Source organism: Periplaneta americana, chromosome 4 (genome assembly GCF_040183065.1).
Source record: "Periplaneta americana isolate PAMFEO1 chromosome 4, P.americana_PAMFEO1_priV1, whole genome shotgun sequence".
Classification (NCBI taxonomy): Eukaryota; Metazoa; Arthropoda; class Insecta; order Blattodea; family Blattidae; genus Periplaneta; species Periplaneta americana.
This window is the reverse complement of record NC_091120.1, coordinates 164,232,799-164,257,470: the sequence shown is the minus strand read 5'-3', so window position 1 is coordinate 164,257,470 and position 24,672 is coordinate 164,232,799. Positions and strand designations below refer to the sequence as shown.

Below are 24,672 nucleotides of genomic sequence, written 5' to 3'. Positions count from 1 at the left end.
TCATCTACAAAAAATTTCTGTTCTTCAAAACTCAGCCTTAAGATTATGCCTAGGAGTACCAAAAACCACATCAACTGTTGTCCTAGAAATTGAATGTAATATACACCCAATCATACACTGTATTACAAAAGGATCTAAAAATACATTTAAAATTGCAAGCCTCATCCAAATCTCAGATGTTCTTCAAACTGTCAGATGATATCCTGTGTAATTTCTATAAAATAAACAAAGAAGAAATACCAATCTATATCACAGGCACACTCATTGCTAAAACTCCAGTTGTGAACGAAATTTCTCTATGGAAATGAGTGATTCCAGGAAATCATTCCAAAAATGATCCTCCATACATTCTTAAGTTAGATGCAATGGAACTACTCTGCAGCACATATAAGGATCACCTTCAAATTTATACAGATGGATCTCTAGATCCCAATAATGGGACATCAGGAGCAGGGTATTATATTCCAAGTGATATCTCTATCTAGTGCCTTTGCTTCAGTAAAGTCTCATTTTACAAACCTATGGATCAACAATTGGCTCTCTTCTGACAAAGGAAAAATTTTACAGTCTGTACAAAAGAAACCAAATGACCTGGAAATATACAAAAACTTGCCCTGACTTTCAAACATTTTTAACAAGAACCAGAACAGGTCACATTGTCACACAATTGTACCTACACCGATTTCACCTTTCTGATAATCCTACTTGTCTGTGGTGTAATAATCATGATGAAGATCTGGAACACATTCTTCTATACTGTCCATCCATAAACCACAAAAGAAGTAAATTAAAATCGTCAGTACCAGTTGTAGAAGACAGCCCTGCAGTATATATTGACTACATCCCAACTCTGGCTTCTAGCAAGAGGCATCTATAATCAACACCGATCAAAATACTCCTCATTTCTCATGAAAAACAAAAACTGAATAGATTACAGTGGACTATAGTGGACTTCGTTGTTAGCAAACAACTTTATACATTAAGAAGATTGATTGATTTTTAAAATATGTTTATAAACTTGAATAAAAAGAAAAATTTGACGAACGGCTTGATTATTCGAGTTACTTTTAAGTATAAGTATATAATTTTAAATTGTCTGAACTTTTTACATGTTTATCTTTTGCTATGTTAATTCTGATGTATGGAATGTTTGTTTAATTGTATTCTTTGGATTAAGAAAACCATGTCCAGTGCAAAAATTCAGTTGAGATCGACTTAACTTTGCAGGTTACTAAGAGGAGTAGACTAAATGGCAGCACAATACAGGGGAATTACGTGTACAAACCAATGGTAGCAGCAACATCTGTCAATGGTGCTGGTAGTGTAGGTGGATCAAGAAGGAAAGCACCTCTACTCCTTCGAGCTTCACCATCAGCTTCTTCATTAATCAAACTTGAAGATCCGTAAAATTTCTCATTTCTTTTACTGATGGTGCAATGTCATCTTGGTTGTCTATTTGTCTTCATTATACCTTTGAAACATTAACACTGATAATGTGTAATTTTTTAATGTGTATATGTTGTACAGCTGTCAAAAAAAAAAGTGGCTGCACTGGTGAACAGCGAATATTTTCAAAGTCCACTTCGGGTCGCGGCGATGTTACATGATGCATGTGCTTGTACAAGCAGTTCCGGAACTATGAAAGTGTTCCATATCTGCGCCTCGTAGACCAGCGGTAGAGTGCTTGTTTAATGATTCAAAGGTTGTGGGTTCGGGCCTTCTTCAAGTTTTCATTTTATTTTTTAATCGTTCTTTAGCGATGTAAATGATATTCAAATTATCATTTATATCCAGTTATCGTTCTTTATGGATATCACATTATTTATATTTTGTTATCGTTCTTTAGAGATATGAATAAAATTCAACTCATCATTCGTATTCTGTTATCGTTTTATAACGATATTTATAATAATAATTATTATTTTATCTCCAATGGGGATTGGCCCTAGTTTACATATGTATGTTAGGGCTATAGTTTTATACACAAAAAAGATGGGCATAAAGAGAAATGGAAAAGAAAATTAAATTAGCTTACACGATGTAAACAAAACATAAACAATCCGTAAATTAGGCATTGCGATTGCAAACCAAATATCAGTTATCAATTTGAAACATACAAAACACTAACAACACATACATAACACTTCTATAACACAAATATGCAACTTTCCGTACCATACATCATAAATTAATACACAATAGTCACACAAACACAATCAAACTATAATTACGACATTGTGACGACATCAAGCATCCCATAACTGACTCACATACATAACGAATCAAGCATCAATGCAACACATACACTTCAACATAATAACCACACTTTTAAAAGTTACAAATTTGGCTCCAAGAAGAATAAATAGGACACTGTTACTAATTACTATTCTTCTACAATTTCTTAAATACATATGTAATAAGTCTGTGAAATTCCGATATGAATAATATTCACGTTTTTTATATTGTTATCGTTCTTTAGCAATATAAATAATATTCAAGTTATCATTTATATTCTGTTTTCCTTCATTAGCATTATAAAATAATATTCAAGTTATTTATATTGTTATTGCTCTTTCACAATATAAATAATCTGTATTTTATGTAAGTAATTATTATAACACAAATAACCATCTTTCTTTGTAAAATACGTTATTTTATTTAGATAATTAAATACGTACATAATATCTTATATTAATTAAACAAACCGATATTTATCATTTATATTCTGTTATCGTTCTTTAGTGATACTGTATAAATAATATTTAAGTTATTTATATTGTAATTGTTCTTTAGCGATATAAATAACATAAATTTAATATTAGGTTTGGAAAAATCCAGTTGCATAATACTGGTATTAGTTTTTCTTTTTGTATTATTACATTATACTATCTTGAACCACAATAAAATGAAAAGGAGTAACGAGGAATTGAACCTGAGACGTTGACATCTAAATTCCAACGTTCGTCCGCTGAGCTACGAGGGCAAAAGTGTGGAAACATTTTCGGAAAAATTGGCCCAATCACACTGTAAGATTTTCTGATGATTCGTAGAAGCTAGTCCAGGATGCGGGGGGCAAAGGCTAATTGAGATTTCCCGGTCTCTGATCGGGTCAAACATCCTGATAGAATTAATATTTAACCCTTGCCGTGACTTTCGGTGAAGTCCGGAGGGCCCAATTAGTCAAATCCACTCTCCTCATCTCCACGCTTGGGCCCCCTGGAATTTAATAAAATGCGAAAGAGATAGTGGTGTGCGGGAAGCAACGGAATGTTACCGCATTTTTAGGCCTATCCTTCCCAAGAAAAACTGCAAACATGAACAAAGGAAGCTTTTAATAGAAGAAGAAGGATCTTCTGCGGACCTCTGGAAAAAGAACTAAGGAAGAGACTAGTGAAGTGCTTTATGTGGAGTGTGGCATTGTATGGGGAAGGAACATGGACATTACGACGAAATGAAGAGAAACTAATTTAAGCATTTGAAATGTGGATGTGGAGAAGAACGGTGCGTGTGAAGTGGACAGACAGAATAAGAAATAAGATTGCGTTTGAAAAAGTGAGTAAAGAAAGAATGATGCTGAAACTGATTAGAAAGAGAAAAAGGAATTGGTTGGGTCTCTGGTTGAAAAGAATAATAGACGACATTAGGATATGTGGATCATATGCGGAGACTAAGAGGAAGGCAGAAAATAGGAAAGATTGGAGATTTCTGGGTTTGCAATGAAAGACCTGCCCATGGACAGAACACTTATGTATGTATGTTGAGAATGCCTGGAATATCGTGTCTAAGAACAGTCGCTATTTGCAAAGACTAGTCAATTCCATGACCACTCGACTGCAAGATGATCGAGATAAGAGGAAGATAGACTGAATGTTGAATTGTGGCTTTTTGTTTTGTTTTTTGAACGCTTAATTGTTTGAAAGTTTTAAGGCCGACGCCAGTAAATTTTTTTGTTTATGCCACGAAAGATATTTTTATTGAGAATAAAATCTTTTTTCTTTCCATTTGCAGCCACAGTAGCATAATGATAAAGTCATGGCATAATATATTAATGACTCTGATGTTAATTACTAAAATTATCGTAAAAGAGAAAGGAGCCATTATGTATAGTTTGTTTCTCTCAAAAACAGAACAAAACAGAACATAAAAAGCACGAGGTTGTAGTCGAACGCAGGACCTCGTGAATAAGAGACCTGAACGCTACCATTACGCTATCGAATAACACACAGAATACTTCAATTATAACTGTAGATATCAGGCAACGTGGTCCAACAACATGTAACATCACCTGTCTCCGAATTGTAGCGAAGATACCCGAAGGAACTTTGTTTCAGGAGAACAGCCACTTTTTCTTTTGACAGCTGTACCTGAAATGCGGTATGAATTCTACTAAAATAATATAAAATCATAAGGAATTTAATATTCTTAATTTAGTTGGAAGTTTTCAAATCTTGATATTATGAATTATGAGCAGGGGGCTCCACTCTCACCAATTCTATTCAATGTTGCCATTGACTTCGTGATGAAGGAATTAAGCGAAAGTAATATCTCTGGAGAATATGGATACAATATATCACCTCAATTAAATAATCTTTCCATTCTTGCATTTGCGGATGATCTAGTATTATTGTGTAAAAATAAATCTGCCGCTCAATATTCAACATCGCTGACTATGAATTCCTTAGCTAGAATTGGTCTTGAAGTAAACCCGCATAAAAGTAATGTTATACACCTACGTAAAGGATGTCTCTGCTCTGATTCCCTCACCTTGATCGATGGACAAGAAATATCTTGCATCAAATCGGATGAAGTTATAAGATATCTTGGCATTACTTTTAATGATGAAATAAAATTTAATGCGGCTCAACTAATTGAAAAACTGACAAAAAATCTTAATCAGCTGGTCACTTCACCCTTACTCATGCCTGACCAAAAGATAAATATATTAAATCAATATATCTGGCCTCAGTTGGTTTACCCCTTCCAATGTGCTCCTTTAAAAGATCTTAAAGTGAAATTTGTATCTGATATTGACAAATTAATTCGCAGCGCTGTTAAGGAAATAATTAACATTCCTACTGACACCCCGGATGCTATGTTGTATGCACCAAGAAGATTGCGAGGTTTAGGAGTATTTAAAGCCCAGTGGGAAGCTTACCTTCAGCACTTAAATATTTGTCATAAACTTTTACACGTTGACAACCCTCATGTAGCAGCCACTCGAAATCTTCCAAACGAAATTGAACATTGCATCAAACAATTACCAATCACCTTCGATTGCTCTGAACGTATTGCTTCTCAAAAACTAAGAAAAGCATTGCGTGAAGATTCTTTTCATCAATGGAGCAAATTGAAAAGTAAAGGTTTGGGAGTTGTTTTCTATTCTCACTGGAAGAAAGGTAATTCGTGGATCTCAACCAAAAAGGGACTTTCGAGCAGTCAGTGGACGCAAGCCATTAAGATGAACTGTACTACAATACCTGTACGTACTCTCCCTGGTAGAACTCTTGACTCAACCCGTTGCAGAAGATGCGACGAGCAAGAAACGCTTCCTCACGTCTTGGGTTTCTGCCATCATGGAGAATTGCTCCAAATCAACAGACATATTATGGTTCGTTCTCTCATCGCAGCTTCAATCCGTCAGAATGCTTCCTATGAGGTTTATGAGGAGGTTGGTTGTGTGTCTTCTGATGGCTCTACTAGACGGGCTGATATCATCATAATTGATCGGCAGAAGGATAAGGGTGTCATTCTTGATCCCACAATCCGTTTTGAGATGCATGAGCAACAGCCACAGGAGGTGTGTCTTGAAAAACAAGTCATATATGAGCCTTGTTGTCAGCATCTTGGAGCACAATACCACATTACACATTGGACAGTTTTTGGGCTCATGTTCGGTGCCCGTGGCACGATCCCACGTGAAACTTTAAATTAACTTAAACAATATAAAATTTCTGATGCAACGATTGATGCCATAGGATCTCACTTGTTAAAATCATCCTTAGCTATAATTAGTAATCATTTGTACCCAACAAAATTTTTATTGTAAATGATTTCCTACGTTTTCTTATCTTAATGTTTTTTCTTTTTCTTTCCAAATGTCACAAAATTGTTTTGTTTACTTATTATTCTTTATGAATTGATTAGTAGGCCGATCTATCGAACCCTTATTTAGGGTGGCTTTTGTTTAAACAAATTTCATGGTACCTTGTTGCAGACAGAAGGATGTACAATTGTGTGCTTCCGTAAAAAGAGAAATAGAAGGCTTGCTGCTGTTATGCCAATAAAATCTAATCATAAAATGCTTCCTAAAGCCATGAAATTAAAATCACTGCAATATTATTCTCGCTCTTTTTAAGTTCTTTTCACACTTCTGACAAGATACTAGCATGAAAGTGCTGAAAGTTTTAATACAAGCATATTTTGTGCCATATTGGCACCCAGAATGAAGTGTTTGAAGACATATGGGGCAAATGAACAACACTTTTTATTAGATTAGATTGGGGTTGTGTTCTTAGAAAGCATCATGATAAAATATTTTACCATTATGCTTGTCCACTTACGACTGGCAGTTTTTTTTATATAATGAAAAGTAATTATGTTTTCGTGCTTTGTACAAGTATTATGAGGAAAAAGAAAGAATTGTTTTAAGTGCCTTGTATTATAGTACAGACAGGTATATTTTTGATGAAGGGACCAAAAGCTGATAACATGAAAGGACTACTTTAGACCTCCATTAAAGACTTGTTGCTGCTTTTTCTCCCTGTTGGAAAAAATGTAATGCCCATACAAGTATGATGGAATATGGTGCAAGAAAAGAACTGAATATGTAAATAAGATCAATGTCAGTGTAAATAATCAGTTCCTGTCTGAGAACCTAGAATGTGGTTTCTATGTGAACTCCAGGTGATGCTGTATATTACTCAAAATGTCTTGAATGTGTAGTAACAAAAATGTTTGAATATAATTTTTACTAATCATCTAATTTGAGAAAGGTCTTAAAAAGAAAAGCTGTGATATGAATCATACATTGCTTTGGATGATTGCCCCATTTTTAAAGCATTTTGGCAATTGCTTGGGGAACTGTGTCTTTTTTTCTGGAAATTTTATATTGTTCACTATGTAGTAGTTCCATTGCTTATAGTTGAAAAAAGGTGTTGATGACTGTTGCAGATCATGGACTGCTACATTATTCATAAGTAGTTTGATGGGAGATTAATATATTATACTTCCGTATCCCATTATAGAGCCTTGATAGCCTAAAATAAGTGCGTTAATAAAATATGTCATTATATGATGTGCTGAGTAGTGTTGTGTCATGTGATTTTTTGACAGTAGGTTTGTATTCCCGCCATTTTATGGTGCATAGAGATAAGCAAAAGTAATAAATAGGCGTACAAAATAATATTCTCAATCATTGAAGTTTCGTTCTCAGGAAAAACTAAATTAATTGTCAAAAAATGAAAGTATATTTAACTGTAGTACAAACCTCTTTTTTTTGTGGCAGTATGCCTTGAAAATTTTCGAAATGTTGCTTTATAAAACAGCCTCAAGGTAAGAATTATAGAAAGGTGTATTACTTTGTATTGCAAAATGAAAGTGCCCAAGAAGAGACGAACTGTATAATTAGTATTGGTTCCTGCAAACTGGCCTGAACAAGACCTGCATATTTTTATATATGTATGTTATATACTTTAAAGAAATTTTCCAACTATGGATGTATTCAATTTGTTGAATTAATCTTTCTTAAAATGACACTCCAAAATGTAATGCCTTCCCTATTGAATATTCTTTAAGCCACAAAATGTAATTTGTTATGCTGTCATTTATCTTTTCTGCGAGGACTTAACTTGAGTAACTAAAAACTCATTAATTCTTTCGTTCAAGATGTTAGATAATTTCCTTCAATTCAGTACAATACTATTCATTGGAGTAAGGGATACATTGGGCTGAGATGAAGATAATTTTTGTTAAACTGCTATGAATGAAGCAGTGCGTTTTTATAGTCCACACTTAATGAAATCAAAGTGTGACAATTTGTAAGAAAGATGGTATTTATAATATAGGTTACTAAAGATGAATGTACCAGTATGTTAGACGTTAAAAGCAAAGATGAGAGTTTATATTACCTTGCATTTAATTTACATACACTCATGAGTTCAATTATTTCGGCATTTATCAAATCCCTTCTGCATTTTATTTTCAAAATCTTGTCATTTTATACGAGTTTTAAATGTGTGCGCAAGATGTAATGTTGATTTTTTCATGTTACAAGTAACTCAGGGATTTAATTATCGAATTTTGTAAAGTTTCTTCTCAGGGTTTTCACAATAGAAACAAGTTTAATTAAAAAATGTATATTATTGTATAGGTATCTTCTCTTTTGCATCTTTGCTTGAAAGATATCTCCTAATTTCACACTTTTAAACTACACAGCTACAGTATACTCGATCTGACAACCATCTTCTATGAGCATAGTATTGATAAATTCTTGCTCGAATGTGATGCATACGGATGAAGATTTTACTTCATATTTAATTACTTATCATCTTGAACTTTTTGTGTGAATATTTTTCAATAATTATGTACCTTTGGGCAGCATTGATATAGTGTGTATAATTCCATTGCTTTGGATATAATTCTCGAAATATCGTGATTAAGAAAAATTACTCCCTAGCTGACATATAAACTGGCCTATGTTTCTTGCAGAGGAATTGCGAAACTAAACATTTTAAAACAATATACTGTTCATTCAGCACTGTATACATGGTTTCAGATTACTGTTCATTTTTGAACATGTCATGAAGACTATGTTTGGTATCACTAGTTTTCCGGCCCTGTAACAAATTTTTTTTGTCTTCAAAACATATTGATCGCTGTGCCTCCAAAATCTGCTATGATTTTTTAACAAAATTTTGCAGTACAAAAAAAAAGCATTGCCACTTTTAATTCCCTTGATTTTCAAAGCTACTTTCGGTATAATTTCAGTCATTGCAAGACATGATGAAATTATACCGAAAATAGCTTTGAAAACAAGGCAATTAAACGTGGCTTTGCTTTTGTCTTTGTCTTGCAAAATCTTTTTGAAAACACACAGCAGATTTTGGAGGTGTGCGACAATATTATGAATCAAGCAAACAGAAATGGTTCTGCATTATTTGCAGAACACATTATGTACTTCACCTTCTTTCTGTGTGTGGGAAGTTGATAAGGCAGTGGATTTTTTTTCTTTTTTCCATATTTTATTTTACTCTGTATAACCGTGTTTAATTAAATATAATTATATACAGCAACTAAAATGTTCCACTTTCGTTGTGTTCCCATTTGTAGCTGCAATGATAATGGTATCATATGTCAAATCTTGTTTTTACGTCAGCAACCTTATAATCTATTTCCAATTTAATACAGGTTAGCTACTGAGACACGAACTGTACCGGTTCAGTAAACAATATTTGAGAAAAATATTATGTTTATATTCATTAAATAAGCATTTTGCTAGACAGTCTTGAGGTCACAAGTGAAAGTGAAGTTTCATAAATATAACCATACTTGGAGATGTATTGTTAGTTACTGGTAAATCCTGCCCTGTAACGAATTTCACCCACTCCACTTCTAACAGTCCACATGTTATCAACAAACATGTCACAAATAGAGGTAGAGGGTAGAGAAGAGACTGCCGTGCTACTGCTACTATTGATAAAGAAAAATTTTATTCACTGGTGAATCATCATGGTGTTGTCACTTGATCTTGAGATTCATTTCCTGTATTAGATTCGGAACCATCACGTTTGCTGTCACTGTCACTGCTACTGCTGCTACTGTCTTCGCCTAAGTTTATGATAATGGTGTCCATTAGTTCAGAAACTGACCAATGTTTTTTCCAATATCCTGCTTCTACTCTCAATACATGACTGCAGTAACCCTCCCAGTCTTTCTTTGTCATGGGTGTTATTGCTTTATTGGTTAGCTATTATTACTAAAACTTGAAACAATTGTAAAGAAGAACACACTAACTAAACTAAATTGTTATAACAAAAACTAAACTAAACTAAAGAGCTAGGAATATATTACAGAAAGTGAAAGATCACCAGACCAAATGTTTTCAACATGTACAACACACAGGCAGACAAGCAAGACTTAGGACCTGACAACCATAAACTGACTGACAAACTCTTGCTACTGAATCATGTGGGTGGGGAGCAATTTCCACCCCTAACTTCTCCAAGTCCTAGGACCAGATTTACCAGTCACTAACAGTACTACTACCCAACATGCCAAAAAGTGGAGAGGGGGAGTCAAGAGTGTGCCAAGCATATTTTTATTACTTGTGGCAGTGACTCACGTACATTTTGCATGATATAGAAACTGTTTAACAACGTTGGGAGTTCTTAAATGAAATGAAAAAGAGCAAGAACATCCTAAAAATGTCTGTCCATTGGGAAAACATTGCTACCCTGGAAATAACTGTCCTTGCTGGCAGTTCTCCACACATGTGTGGTGAGCCATTGTGTGCAGCGCTATTGGTGAACAGATTTCATTGTCGAATCTATGCAGAATCAATTAAGGATGATTTCTGACATTGTTACATGGAAATAAAATTGATAGGTTCTTCCTTTGTTTTGTCCCTTCAAAAAACTGCTGACGTGCATAGTTTCACTAAAATTAAATCACATTCACTTCTTGCCTCTTGTCACTGCATGTATGTCATAAATCACTCTTTTATTCGAATATTGCCAGCTGTACATAAATGATATGTTTCATTAAATGCTGAATTACATTGTGATTCTCTGTTATTTGTTTCTCACTTCACCTGATTCCAGGTAATTACTTGTTCCATGAGATACACTTCTCTCTGGAATTTGTGTTATATTTGTCCTGTAGATTTGATGTATAGTTTTCATTGTTTTCTACATTGCTTACAAATATATTGTATTATGGAGAAATTTTAATTGGTAGAAAAGTATATAATATTTCCATTACTGTCTTCATCATAGATTTTTATCCTAGAAGACCAGGATTTGGTTCAACATTTCATTGCCCTGTATATAGGCTTTATAATAATATAAATATATTAAGATAATATCATGTTTTGTAACACTGAGAATTGTAATTGTTGTGCTTATTGAATAATATCAAATGATTAGAATCTTAAGATATTCTCGTAGAAATCAGTTGATCATAAAGGAGTGTTACAGGACAAATATTAGGATTTTTATGACACTGCAATTTTCCTCCAGTTTGAACATCCTCATTTTCATTGTGTACAGTTGGCATTTTCTAACATTTTATGATACAACAAATCTTCAATTAATGTAAGTTTGGAAGACAAAGAAAGAAAATATTAAATGTTATTTTCTTTCTTCCTCTTCCAAACTTGTGTGCATATATCAGGGTGTTTATCAGTAACGAAGGTAATCAAAACGTAACTAATTTAAGCAATTTGTAACGAAATGTAAATAATTCAAAAGACTCAAATGATTGTCTGTCTGTCTGAGCTGCAGTATAGTCCGCAATTACAGTGCGAGTCCAATACAATCTAGAAGGCTGGGAGAGAAGATGACTGCACTTCCATTGAAATGAAGATCTGACAACTTCACAAATTCGATGACAGATCGTAAGATGACTGAAACACGATTAATATTTATTAATTTTTTTTTTTCCTTGTGCTTATGAGTAAAGTTGTGGTAACTGAAGAGTAACTAAATTTTGTTCCACATTTTCGGTAGACACCCTGATATGTACAAGAATAAGAACTAAATTATTTATTTGTGATGTTCTGCATTAAATGGTGATTGTAATTTTGAATTCATACATTGTCATTGCAACTATAAAAACCTTGAAAGTTGAATATTTTGTGAAATAGATTTTTGTTCGTATGTCAAATACTTCCATTCCCCTCATGTGTGTACATAGTGAAATTAGTATTTGTTCGCTACTTTTTTTTTTTCTCCAGAATTTGAATGGAGGACTTTGCGAGATTGAGATTGCATTTCTATTTACCTCTTTTGAACTGTTTATATATTAGTAAATAATTAATTAATTACAGATGTTCCACGACTCCTTTAGAAACATATGATTGATCATAAACTCCACTACTACTAAGATCTAGATCCTTAGCCCATCCCATCCTCATTGAGAATTGTGAACGAACACTAGACATCCAAAAGTAGTGGTACTCCTTTGTCATGTAACCAAAATGGCGCAAAGCCAAGATTTCAGGCAACAAAGGCCAGAAAGAAAAATGGGAGATGTGCCCATTGCCTACTAAGAATCAAGTTTGTCATTTGCATTTTTTAATCAGCAAAGCTTAGTATTTGGGCTTCATGTTTTCCTTACGTCTCTGTTTCCAAAGATTAAATGAAGTACTTGTATTCGTAAATTTTACAGTTATTTCCGCTGATTTCCAATTGCTGCACTTTTTTTTGCCATTATAGAAGTAATTTATATTCTATGTGGATGAATGAAAATAATTAAGATGCAGATACTATTGTGATATCCACTGAATGAGTACAGATATTACTTCCAAAGTAATTCTTTATTGGTAGGATTTTGGCTGTATATTAAGATTTGTGATAATCTTCGGAAGTTTTTGTAGGAAGAAATATGTCCTCTCATGAAAGAATTGTCAGTATTTATCACTAGTCGAAATCTCGCTACATTATTGTGCATTGTATTGTATTTTGCACTAGATGGATTGTAAATAAGCACTTATTAAGGGAAATAGTAAGCAAACAAATATTTTGCTTGCAGATAAACATTTATCAGTGTGAAAGAGATATGCTTTTAAGGTTTGTAATATGTTCATTTGTGGCAGCAATATATGTTTGGAACAAAACTGCCCCCAAATACTATCAGCTAGTCCCCCCTCCCTCTGTGTATATATTTTGACATTAACTCGATAAAAAAAATCAGAAGGCTTGCGATCTATTCTATTTCTGAGAACAAAAATCATTTCATGTGATATAGTATCTCGGGTAATGAAGATTTTTTTTGTTTCTGCACATTCAAGATATCATTCCTGATTCACAGAGTCATGCTGTGTTAGACAGTTACATTTATTATATGAGCTGGAGTTCATAATTAAAGGAAATGATGTTTCAAAAGAATGATATAGTTGACTAAAATTGTAGTTCATTTTGAGTAATTGATGGGCATGGAAGTATAATAAGCAACTGTAAAACTTGTTAATTAGTTACAAGTTGGCACTAGTAAATTATGTATTTAGTTCTGGATTCTCTATGGTATAATTGGAGGTCTCAGATTACCTTTCATCTCTTGGATAAATCGGGACGGATTTGTGTTGCTTTTGAGTCTGGCATAAAATGTGTTACTGCAAGATCTCAAGCATAAAATCATGAAAGCTAAGTTGTAAAAATATTAGTACGGCAAAGACTGATAGAAAATGGATGTAATAAACTTTGCCGAAATCCTAGTCTTACAAAAAATGAATGCATTGTCCTCATAAAAAGTGAGATAAAGTGTACAAAAATGTGTTTTTTACTATATATGAGTTGTGTATTTTTTTTTTTTTTCCAGAGTGTTTGTTTATAAGTTGGTCAGTGATTCAACAAAAGCATTCTGCAGATAGCATGCATATATATATATTTTACCTGCAGGATTGCTTTCTATGAAAGTAAGCAAATAATTGTGTGTTGTATAGTTTTCATTTTTACAAATTTTTATTGCTTAAGTATGATGTGATGTGTAAATATGATTGCTGTAATGATTGACATTTTTAACGAGAGAAAAATAAAATAGAAACAGCCACATTTGCTGTGAAGAAATGGCTTAACCATCAGTTAGACTCGGCTGAGATGGTGCTTTCCATATTCAAGTACAGATTAATAGTCTCTCTAATTAAAAAAAAAACTGACGTCTTCACAGATTGTACGAATAAGAAAAACGAGTGCTTGAAATGGCATGAAGAGAGTGTGTAGCAAATCTCAGTCCCAGTGAAACCAATTTTTTACATACTGTAAACTCTTACAATATATTTTAAGAACGGATAATATTTTTACTAAAAATTATTTATTGTCAAGTTTATACTAGTAGAGTCAGAAAGTACCGGAACTTCGGGTGTGCCACTCTCTATAGGCAACTTCTCTGCCTTGTCCGCATGGTATGTGACCTACTCTCCAGGCGTTTAGACTTAGTGTGGCTGTGCATGAGAATGGGTAAGACTAACATGGCCGGACACCAATCGAAATACAATGCAGCCTTCAGCTTTATTTAGTGAAGACGTGTGATACAGTGCAGCTTTACTCTTCGTTTAGTGAAGATGTGTAATACAGTGCTGCTTTACGCTTCGTTTAGTGAAGACATGTAGGTATATGTGATAAAATGAGCTTCAAAGAGCACAGAGATAATATTAAATTTTGTGTTAAACACGGTAAAACATTTACTGAGACTTTTGGCACTCATGCACCAAGCGTATGGAGAAGAAGCAATGTTTCGGACCCAAATGTATGAGTGGCACAAGTGCTTCACAAGTGGCCATCTTTCAACGGATGATGATCCACTTTCAGGAAGACCCAGATCGGCAAGAACAGAAGAAATGATAGCTCGAGTTGCACAAGAAATCAGACAGTCAATAGATGATGTGGCTACTTTGTTAGGCATTTCGCATGGTTCTGTGGAGTCTTTTCTCCACAATGATTTGAATATGCAATGTGTTTGTGAGCACGTTGTTCCAAGAAGCCAAACAGATGAGCAGCGGGAAGAGAGGCAACTGTTTAGTGCAGACCTGATTGACAGGGTGCATACAATCCAAATTTCTTGCACAGAGTGATCACAGGTGACGAAATATGATGTTTCCTTTATGACCCGCAGCCAAAATGGCAGTCTTCGATGTGGAAATCTCCCAGCTCAACACGGCAAAAGAGTTTCAGTGCTGACTGATCAAAGGGGAAAGTAATGCTTGAAGTGTTCTTCGATATCCAGGATCTCGTACATTTCGAGTTTATTCCTGAGGGTCGAAATGTCAGTAAGGAGGCATATGTTGCAATTCTTTGACATCTTCGTGCTGCAGTTCGACGAACGAAGAAGACCCAACTTGTGGCAAGGACAGAATTGGGTTCTCCATCATTACAATGCCCCAGCACATCGGTTGCTCTTAGTGAGCGAATTCCCCACACAAAACAAAATACCTGTCCATCCACAGCCACCATATTCTCCAGCATATTCTTGCTTCAGCAGAGTTCTACTAATTTACAAAGGTCAAGTCCCTACTCAAGGGACAGCGGTTTGCATCAGCTGAAGGGGTAAAAATTCATACGACAAGCGCTCTGCGGGAAGTGACCAAAGATGGGCTGCAGGAATGTTTCGAGAAGTGGTATGGACGCTGGCAGAAGTGTGTCACTGCCTATTTTGAAGGTGGTGTTGTGTACATGGTTATATGTCATCTGCAACAAAGCTATCTATACATGCTTGCACTGAGTCTATACACCTGGAGAGTAGGTCACATACCACAAGGACAAGGCAGAAAAGTTGCCTATAGAGCACGATGTTGCCACCCAAAGTTCGAGTACTTTCTGACTCTACTAGTATTTCCGAATCATCATTAGTTCCAATATCTCTTAAATGCATAGATTTCTTCACTGGTTAGTTTTCATTTATTGGAATAGAGAAACACTGAATTAGTACTTCTATCTTCAAACTGTAACTTTGGTGTGATACATAGTCAGCAGTTTTCAACTACAAATTCTTAACACCAGTTTTAAGACTATTCAAAAGTAACCTAGGCCATTGTCAGATAATTGAAAGCAAATTTGATTGGATGTACAGTAAAACCCCGATAAGACGCTGTTCAAGGGACCACATGTAAACTGCGTATTAACCGGGACCGCATATTAGGCGGGTATACTAATTTTGACTTATATACAATATCTACACTGTTAGCATTTTTCTTTTTTGAAATAATGATTCATGAAAGGTAATACAATACAGTATTACTCCATTATGTAATTACTGTACTGTATGTCAAAGACATTTGCAATATGTACTGTACTTAATTCTTTCGAAAAAAAGTCATTTATAATTATTTGCCATGTGCATGTTTTTCAAGTCCTCGTGTTTACCACACTTCACTTTCCTGCGCTTGCATCCTCCCGACATCGCAGCTGCAGTGCTTGAATCGCGATTTTTTATTATCGTCCTTAATTTCGATTATGGGATTTCTAATGAATCAGAGAGTTGTTTCTGATTAAGAGTACTGTTTTCATTGTACCTTTGTAAGATTTTAAATTTTTCCAACACAGGAAGCGCTTTTCTTAACACTCATGTAAACACACTCACAGACACTTCAATACACTAAAGGACAACAACCTGGCCAGCAAAAGTTACCGGAATTTTATTAAAGCCAAGTGAGGAATGTTGCTTGAGAGAGAAAGTTAGCAAGAGAGTGGGGTATTGTAACTGTATGTAGGCTTTAAGTGCGAAGGTAAAGAGTTGACTAAGAGCGTATCAAGAGGGTGGGGTATTCAGCAGTAGTTCCCAACCTTTTTTGACTGACGACACACTTTACTGAACGCCCACAATATTGCGACACACTTATTTGTTTTTATTAAAAATAATTATATAATAACAACCAGTGCTTTTCTTCTGGAGAAAAAGGTGGTGAAACTGTGTGTAGAATATTTTATAGTGGATGGGAAGATGATTACTGATCACTGTACAGGAATTTTGTTGTTTTTAACCCCATTTTTGTTCAACTAAGACTTTCGATGTCTATGTGGAATTCAAAGAAAAATAATATTAAAAACATAGTTATTCACACATATTTCGATTCCATGATGAAAAATGTAACAAAAAGGTGCCAGAATGCTGTTCCAGAGCGTTTCGTCAGAAAAGAGCACTAATAACAATTTCTATGTAGTGTCGGACATCCAGTGTTCTAAATAGGTCGATGGTAACATGCATCGAATCGAAAAAAAATATATAATCTGATAACACATTTTTATTATTGCTTTTGGAAACTTTCATATTTAAATTAATGTGACGTCTGTGCTTGGTGGGTTGAATAAAGTTTCTTTATATGTGGCCTTATAATTGTCAGGCTAACACGTAAATAATCTTCAAGATGCAGCAGTTTGTTACTTCGTTTAGAGTTTATTTTCATGGTATAATATGCTGATTCATATAACATGCTGAAAACTGCAGTTTTAAATGTCTTTTTAGTTTATTCGGCACCATCTACTGATTTGGCAAAACATTTCCGCATATAAAACACTCGAGATTTTGTTTATATTCATCTCCACGCCATGTAAAACCATATTGCAAGTATTCATCACTATAATATTTACAAAACGCGGTACGTTTTTGTGAACTCTGAAAGGAACTATTGCTCACAATATATGAATTAGCACTGCTATCATCTAACCCAGACCTCAATTCAGACTGAGTTTTTTTTAATTAAAAATTTGTCCATATAAAATCTAAATAAAGCACTTTTGATAAAAATAATCGCACCATCACCCAAGCACACATATATACTGAAACGACCAATATGTTCTAATGATTCTAAACTCTGTTTATTACTAAGTGGAAAGAGTAAACGAATTACTAAGCATTGTTGGAGATGTTCATTTTCATTCGAATTATTGTCAGGAAGAAAAATTGAACTGAGTATTATTGCAGGTGTTCAAGTTTCATTGGTAAAGTCTGTCTCAAAATAAAATGTACCACATCAAAGACTCGTCGTAAATAAAAAATGCGTTGTAAAGAGACTTCATGGATGGTATAAAATTTATTTTTCAATTCCAAAATTTCGCGACACACTCCATGGGGCTGTACTACACACCCGTTGGGAACCACTGGGGTATTGTAAATATGAAGTGCACAGGTAAAGGGTCGAATACCGATACTTTTAAGGTTAATGGCACCAGTGAGTTCAATGGTCAAAATATTTCATTTCTTTCACAATACAATGCTGAAGATTACGTAAAAATATTTCACAAAAATAGCGTATTATGCTAGACTTGAGCACAACAAACAGGTTATTTGATAAAGGTGTTATATATGAAATGTGCAGGGACCAGACAAAAAAAAGTGTATTACACGGTATAGCATAATAAGTGGGCGCATCCTATCGAGGTTTTACTGTATATGGAAATTATTTGTTAACAGCACCTACTCCAGGTTTGATTACAATCTTCCTATTATTATCAGTGAACTATAACTATACCATGCTTACTGTTGTAGAATTATGAAATAATTCACCTCACAACCATACACACGCAGAATTGTATTCCTTGTGACAATTAAAAATTCATTCTACTTATTTTGACTTGGTAACTTAAAGTTTTTGCCCACTTAACTTGATAAAATTGCAATCACTATTGTGATAACTGATAATCATACTCAATTTCCTCTTGTTTCCTTAATTTTCATGTGTGTTAATTTGGTCTCTACCAATAATATTAGGTTTTTTCCTCATAAATAGTTTCACTTTTATCTAACATTCATAATCAAAAGAAATTTGCATTCAGTTACAAACACGTAAAATTAAATTTCACCTTTATATATCTTACATTGGATAGAAGCATTTGGTATAAGCTCTTTCATATTTAATCTAGTACTGTCAATCTACAGAAAAGAAAAATGTAAAAATTCCATAGAATAGTGAAACCAATTTAGTTTCTTATCCTGAAGTTTTAAGGTTGGTGTCCTCTCCCCACCCCCCCCCACCAATCTCCCCCCTCTCCTTGAATTGCCGTTATTTGCTCCCCAACTCTAATAATAAGCATGGCTCATAGATGTCATTAGTTCGTCAGACTGTCCAGAGTGCACCACAGGTAGTGATTCTATATTGCGTTTGTAATGACTGAATGATAGTTGTTAGGATATCACATGGGAACCAGAGTACCCAGAAAAATCCCTTTGTTGCCTGGACCACAGGACTGCCCATCACAAGTTATATCTAAATTCAGGATGGTTAAACCAGGATTTAAATCCAGGTGCCTTGGTTTATAAGCCCAACACACTAGCACCGAGCCACCGTAATTGTTATGTTGGCGTAATGAAGTATGTAGAATTTTTTCAGAAGTAAGAAGTACTTAAAAATTGATTGTTTCTTAGCTAATTTGTGTATAATTTCGAAAATCTGGACATCGTTTCTTTACAGAAGGAATGGGAATTCTTAAAGATAAACAATCACATAATTTAAAACAAAGTTGAACTCTGTGTCAATTTAATCCTTTTCAAACAATGCTTTCTCAATAACTCTTTTAGATGGGGGAGCTTAATAGAAAAATTAGAAGAAAGTGACAGTGCATGTAACAGCTCCTGAAGTTTTTAAAGAATTCCATTTCTGTAAAGGGACGATGTCATGACTTTCGAGATTACATACAGCCAAGATATGATCAATTTATGAATTCTGAATGTAAACTATCCAAGCTGCACAAAATACTTGTAACTTTATTTAGTAAAGGGAGACCAACCAAAAGATGTCACTGGGTTCCAGCTGCCAGATATTGTACAGAGACATTATTATGACGTGAAGTGAGAAAGTGGTGGGTTACTGGTGGTCCGCTCCCTGCGCAGGCTGTTAGAGGTGCAGCATAGTAGATCCTCGATCGCCATATAGCATGTGCTGTAGTCATAAGTCATGTTACAAAAGTCTTGATTCTTCAAGTGTACAACGTTTAGTGATTATTGTGTGTTTAGGTAATGCCTACCAACAAATTCTCATTGTGTGAACCTGTGTGTATGTACAATAGGTACATAAATGGCAGAAGATTGTATGCAAAAACGGGACATAAATTTCTAATGAAGTTTTCAAGCAGACCTGTACCTTCTGACGAAACAATTAGAAGGCTCACTAAAAGACATAAAGAAACAGGTTCAGTGAACAATCGAAAATCAAACAGAAAACGTAGTGTTCTTACAGAAGAAAAATTAGATGAGATTGGTTGAAGATTAGAATATACCGCTCAAAAATTTCTGAAGCGTTCAGCACAGGAAACTGGAATATCTCAGTCCTCTACAAGAAATGCAACAAAATTATTGAAACAGGCTCCACAAAGCTCAGATCTAACACCCTATAATTTTTGTTTATAGCGAACACTAAAAGGTAGACGATGAAAGAGTAATGGAACAGAGAAAAATTCTCTCCGGCGCCGGGATTTGAACCCGGGTTTTCAGCTCTACGTGCTGATGCTTTATCCACTAAGCCACATCGGATACAACCCCGGCGTCGGACAGAATTGTCTCTGATTGAGTTTCAACTCTTGGGTTCCCTCTAGTGGCCGCCCTCTGCACTACGTCATAGATGTCTATGAACATAGGACCGAAGTCCACACATCTATGACGTAGTTAGAGGGCGGCCACTAGAGGGAACCCAAGAGTTGGAACTCAATCAGACACAATTCTGTCCGACACCGGGGTTGTATCCGGTGTGGCTTAGTGGATAAAGCATCAGCACGTAGAGCTGAAAACCCGGGTTCAAATCCCGGTGCTGGAGAGAATTTTTCTCCGTTCCATTACTCTTTCATCGTATGATGACGCAGAATATCTGCATGGAAATATCATATGTACTTCGGTACATTGAAACAATATATAATATATGATATGCGTAAATCACTTTGTGATTTAAGACGGTGCTTATTCCGTCGGATCCCGGCCAACTAGTCACTCATAACGAGTGCACCTCAGCACATGTGTGGACTTTGGTCCTATGTTCATAGACATCTATGACGTAGTGCAGAGGGCGGCCACTGAGGGAACCCAAGAGTTGGAACTCAATCAGAGACAATTCTGTCCGACGCCGGGGTTGTATCCGGTGTGGCTTAGTGGATAAAGCATCAGCACGTAGAGCTGAAAACCCGGGTTCAAATCCCGGCGCCGGAGAGAATTTTTCTCCGTTCCATTACTCTTTCATCGTATGATGATGCAGAATATCTGCATGGAAATATCATATGTACTTTGGTACATTGAAACAATATATAATATACTAAAAGGTAGAGTTTATACGAAAAATCCTCATTCTATAGATGAACTAAAAGCTTATATATGAAAACAAATCGAGGTTATCAATTATGTGGAACTTCAGAATGTTGTTCATTCGTTTATCAGAAGATGTTGGTTGTGTGTGGCAGCAAATGGGGGCCATTTTCAGCAACGAAATAGTTGCATGCTTGCTAGAGACCATGCTAGCAGTGGACCACAGGTCACTTGCTGTTTTCTTGCCTCACGTAATAATGTGTCTGTATAATATAATGCTACGTATTAGAATCAGAAAGCTGATTGGTAAATATCAGATCTGTGTGTACTAGGTGAAATCGAAATTACATTGATAGCATAAATTGATACACATCAATTGATCATAATTCCTAAATGCGACATACTCAGTCTTGTGGTTGACATGCTAGTTACTGGAGCCAAAATTTTTACTGGTTCACACCCAGTGATGAAGTTTAGAAGGCAATGAAATCATTAAGCTTGGCTTCTTCTGAATGGAGGGAAAGTAAACGTGGAAGGTCTGTGTGGTAGATTTACAGCATGTAAAAGAATTCTGTTCCAGATAGTGTGTTCCAGGAAAAGCTTCTCTGCTATTTCTTGCCTGTAGTCAAATTTAGAGATTGTTCATTGAACCTATACCATTGGCCTAAGTGCGCATGTGCTTTTCCACCCTTCAACTCTGATCAATCCATTGAGCACTACTATTAATTGTGATATTTCGACATCAACACATTTCTTAAACTGTAATGTTGAGGTCACTATATTTAAGGGATTAAAAAAAAGTCGATCATTTTTTTCTCTATATAAAGTTTTTCCTGTGATACACATGAGAAGCAGGTTTTGCATGCTTGACAAGTAGGATGTTGCATACAATTTGGTTCTTACCTTTATACATGATACTGTAAAATGTTTTCCCTTTGCCTCATTACATGCTTTGTACTTCTAGATAAGGTTTCTATATACCTACTAGATAAGGTTTCTATATACCTACAGAAGTTTCTCTAACATTCATTGAATTCCCCTATGAATATCTTAAAGACATTTTGAAACACTAGAGTTTGTACTGCAGACCACAAAAGTAAAATTCACTCAGCACTAAGGTATGAACTGATTTGCCAACATCCATTTTCTGTGATGAACTTTTTGACTTTTTGACTCTTGGCTATTCCAAAAAACAATCCAATATTGGCCACATATCGAAAAATTCTTCGTATACCTATGAACAGTATCTCTATCTGGCACAAACACTCCCAAAAACTTGCCCCTAAAATTTTTTGTACACTTTTCTTGCAGTCTTTCCATAATATACAAATTGCAGATAGAAAAGTGTTCTACAGAATAGCTATCTGTTGCTACTGTTGCGAAGCCTATCAAAATTTAACTAAACCTTGCATATGGAGGAAAGAATAAAATGGGTTTAAACATAGCTGATATAACACAAAAGATACAACTACGTCGCCACTTCCATTAAAGGTTGCATTTCAGCCTAAATACAGTAGAACCTCGATTAACCATTCTGCAGTGAACAGAAATGACTTACACCGTTCTTCTGTACTTTCTCAATTCTACCACGATTGTGTAACTTTCATTTTGTTCTTTGTCTGTGTTAAACACTTTCATCCCCTTTGGACTAAATTAATTTTGCACCTCTTTTCCGATATTTCATAGTAATTAGTAAACTTAGACTGGACATGAAAAAGAAAATTGTTGCAGATAAATGCAGGGAAAAAAGGTAAAAGCATCTTAAATTGTACCAGACAGATTTAAGTCCACTAAAATTTGTAATACAAAGTAAGCTTTCTTTTTTGTTTTTATTTATTTATTTTTCTTTCATTAACTGTCCATTATAATCAAGATTTGTACTGTATGTGAAGGATTTTCTTTATATTATAAATTAAATTCATGCTGTAACTTGTAAAGACATAAAATGTTAATAATCTGTGGTTTTATAAAACGTATTCACTGATGAGATTGCATGTCTTTCACAGTTCCCTCTTCTGCATGTGTGTGCGTATTTTAGATTTTCTTTATGTTTATGTGACTATGACGGAATAGTTTAATTGTTTGGAACCCTCCAGCATTAAAAGAGTGCTTCGTGTATTGCACAATTAAAATAAAAACAAACTGATTAAATGGTTCTCAATTTAAAAAAATATGATGTTGATACTGATTCAGTGTTCTAATCTCATTTCTTTTGTTAAATGTCCATTGATTTGGAAAATGATAGGTACTTCTTTTTTACAAGTTGAAATTATAATGTGGTTTGTTAAGTGATGGAAATTGTTCATCACACCCTTTGCATATGTTAAGTTCATACACAGATTCTAGCATATTGACATTTTCTATGCAAAACTTGTTCTGATAAAACTTATCTTCCCCCTCACAGGGTTAAAAGATTTCTTCTTTGTTTCTTTGGAATTTGTGGTACTGCAGACATTTTATCTGCTTCTGTTTGGTATTATTAGAATTTTGTCTTACACAGCCTATTATATCTTCTTAAAATTGCTCACTTAGCACTGGAATGTTAAAATATGTAGTAGAAAGAAAAGATTTGAAAAATAATCTTAAAAATGTTCCTGCTGTATTTTTGTAGCACATTCATTAATACACTTGACCCTCTCCCCACCCCTTTCACAAACGTGGTAGAAATATAATAACTACTTGGACATTTCCATCTGCTTGGCCGATTTTACGAAATATTTCAGGGACAACATTGTACAGTACAAGAATTTGTAAGCCATTATGTTGTATAAAAACTAGCAGTTGATGTAATTTAAGTTTTGCCATTGTATAGTTTTGTTTATAATTCACTGGGCTTTAATGCCTTGTCATCATGTACTGTATTATGAACTGTTCAGGTGTTTATTTTTTTTATGTTTTAGAGACTGATTGTGTATTATACTAATCAGATGGAATGTTGAATATCGGTTTCTTAAAAAGAAATGTTCATTGAAATATTTAATCGCTGTATATCAGAATGAATATAAGTATTTAATGGGCTGTGTTTTTTTTTTAGGGTTTCTTACATGGCTGAAGTAAACTTGTTTGAGAAACACTTGAGTATAGAAAGAAATTACAATTAATTTTACAGTACCTATGTCTTAACAGTGAGACGTATTTCTTATAGAAGGCAAGTTACATTGTTGTAAAAATTGTGTAAAAGATAGCTAAATCATATTTATAAGAACATGATGAAAATGTGATGATGCATTGTAAATAGTAATGAATCTTTTTTTTTTTTTTTTCCTCTCGTTCTCTCTTTTAGTTCAATATCAAGCATTCTGTGTTTGTGCAAACATTTTAAAGACTAATGAGTTTGCTGTGAGGAAGGAAAGGAGTGTATAAATGAATTATACTGTAGTTTGTTAAGATAAAAAAAATACAACAAACTTTATAAATAAAGATATCTTTTGATAATTGATAAACATGTATTTCAGGTAAATTCTTAAGGAGGTACTCATTTCATAATGGAGTGAAAATGGCAAGTTGTAGCCGATTTAAGTGAACACCATAGTTTAACGTTTTGGTGGCTACTTCATTCACACACAACCCCCAGAATATCTGGAGGACCACACCTGCTATTGGTCGACAGGTCCATTGGACCTAGCTGGGAGATCTTGTTGATCACCAGCTTTCCCTCCTTAAGCCACTGGAGGACGATTTTAGTGCCATAGCAGGTCAGCACTAGGAACAGAAAAGTAGAAAGAGGAGGAAGGAAAG

The 24,672-nt window shown here is 34.6% G+C and overlaps 1 protein-coding gene across 6 annotated transcripts in view; it reads left to right on the top strand.

The window, feature by feature from the left end:
* LOC138698387 (uncharacterized) overlaps nucleotides 1-24,383 on the top strand; it is a 107,402-nt gene extending 83,019 nt beyond the window's left edge. For all 6 annotated transcript variants that reach the window (XR_011331860.1, XR_011331861.1, XR_011331858.1 and 3 more), the window contains one exon: nucleotides 1,228-24,383. Coding sequence is in view for 2 of the 6 variants with exons in the window: in XM_069824257.1 (XP_069680358.1) it covers nucleotides 1,228-1,407 (180 nt within the window). In the remaining 4 variants the exon portion in view is untranslated. The remainder of the gene's footprint in view (nucleotides 1-1,227) is intronic.
* Nucleotides 24,384-24,672: the final 289 nt, after the last annotated feature.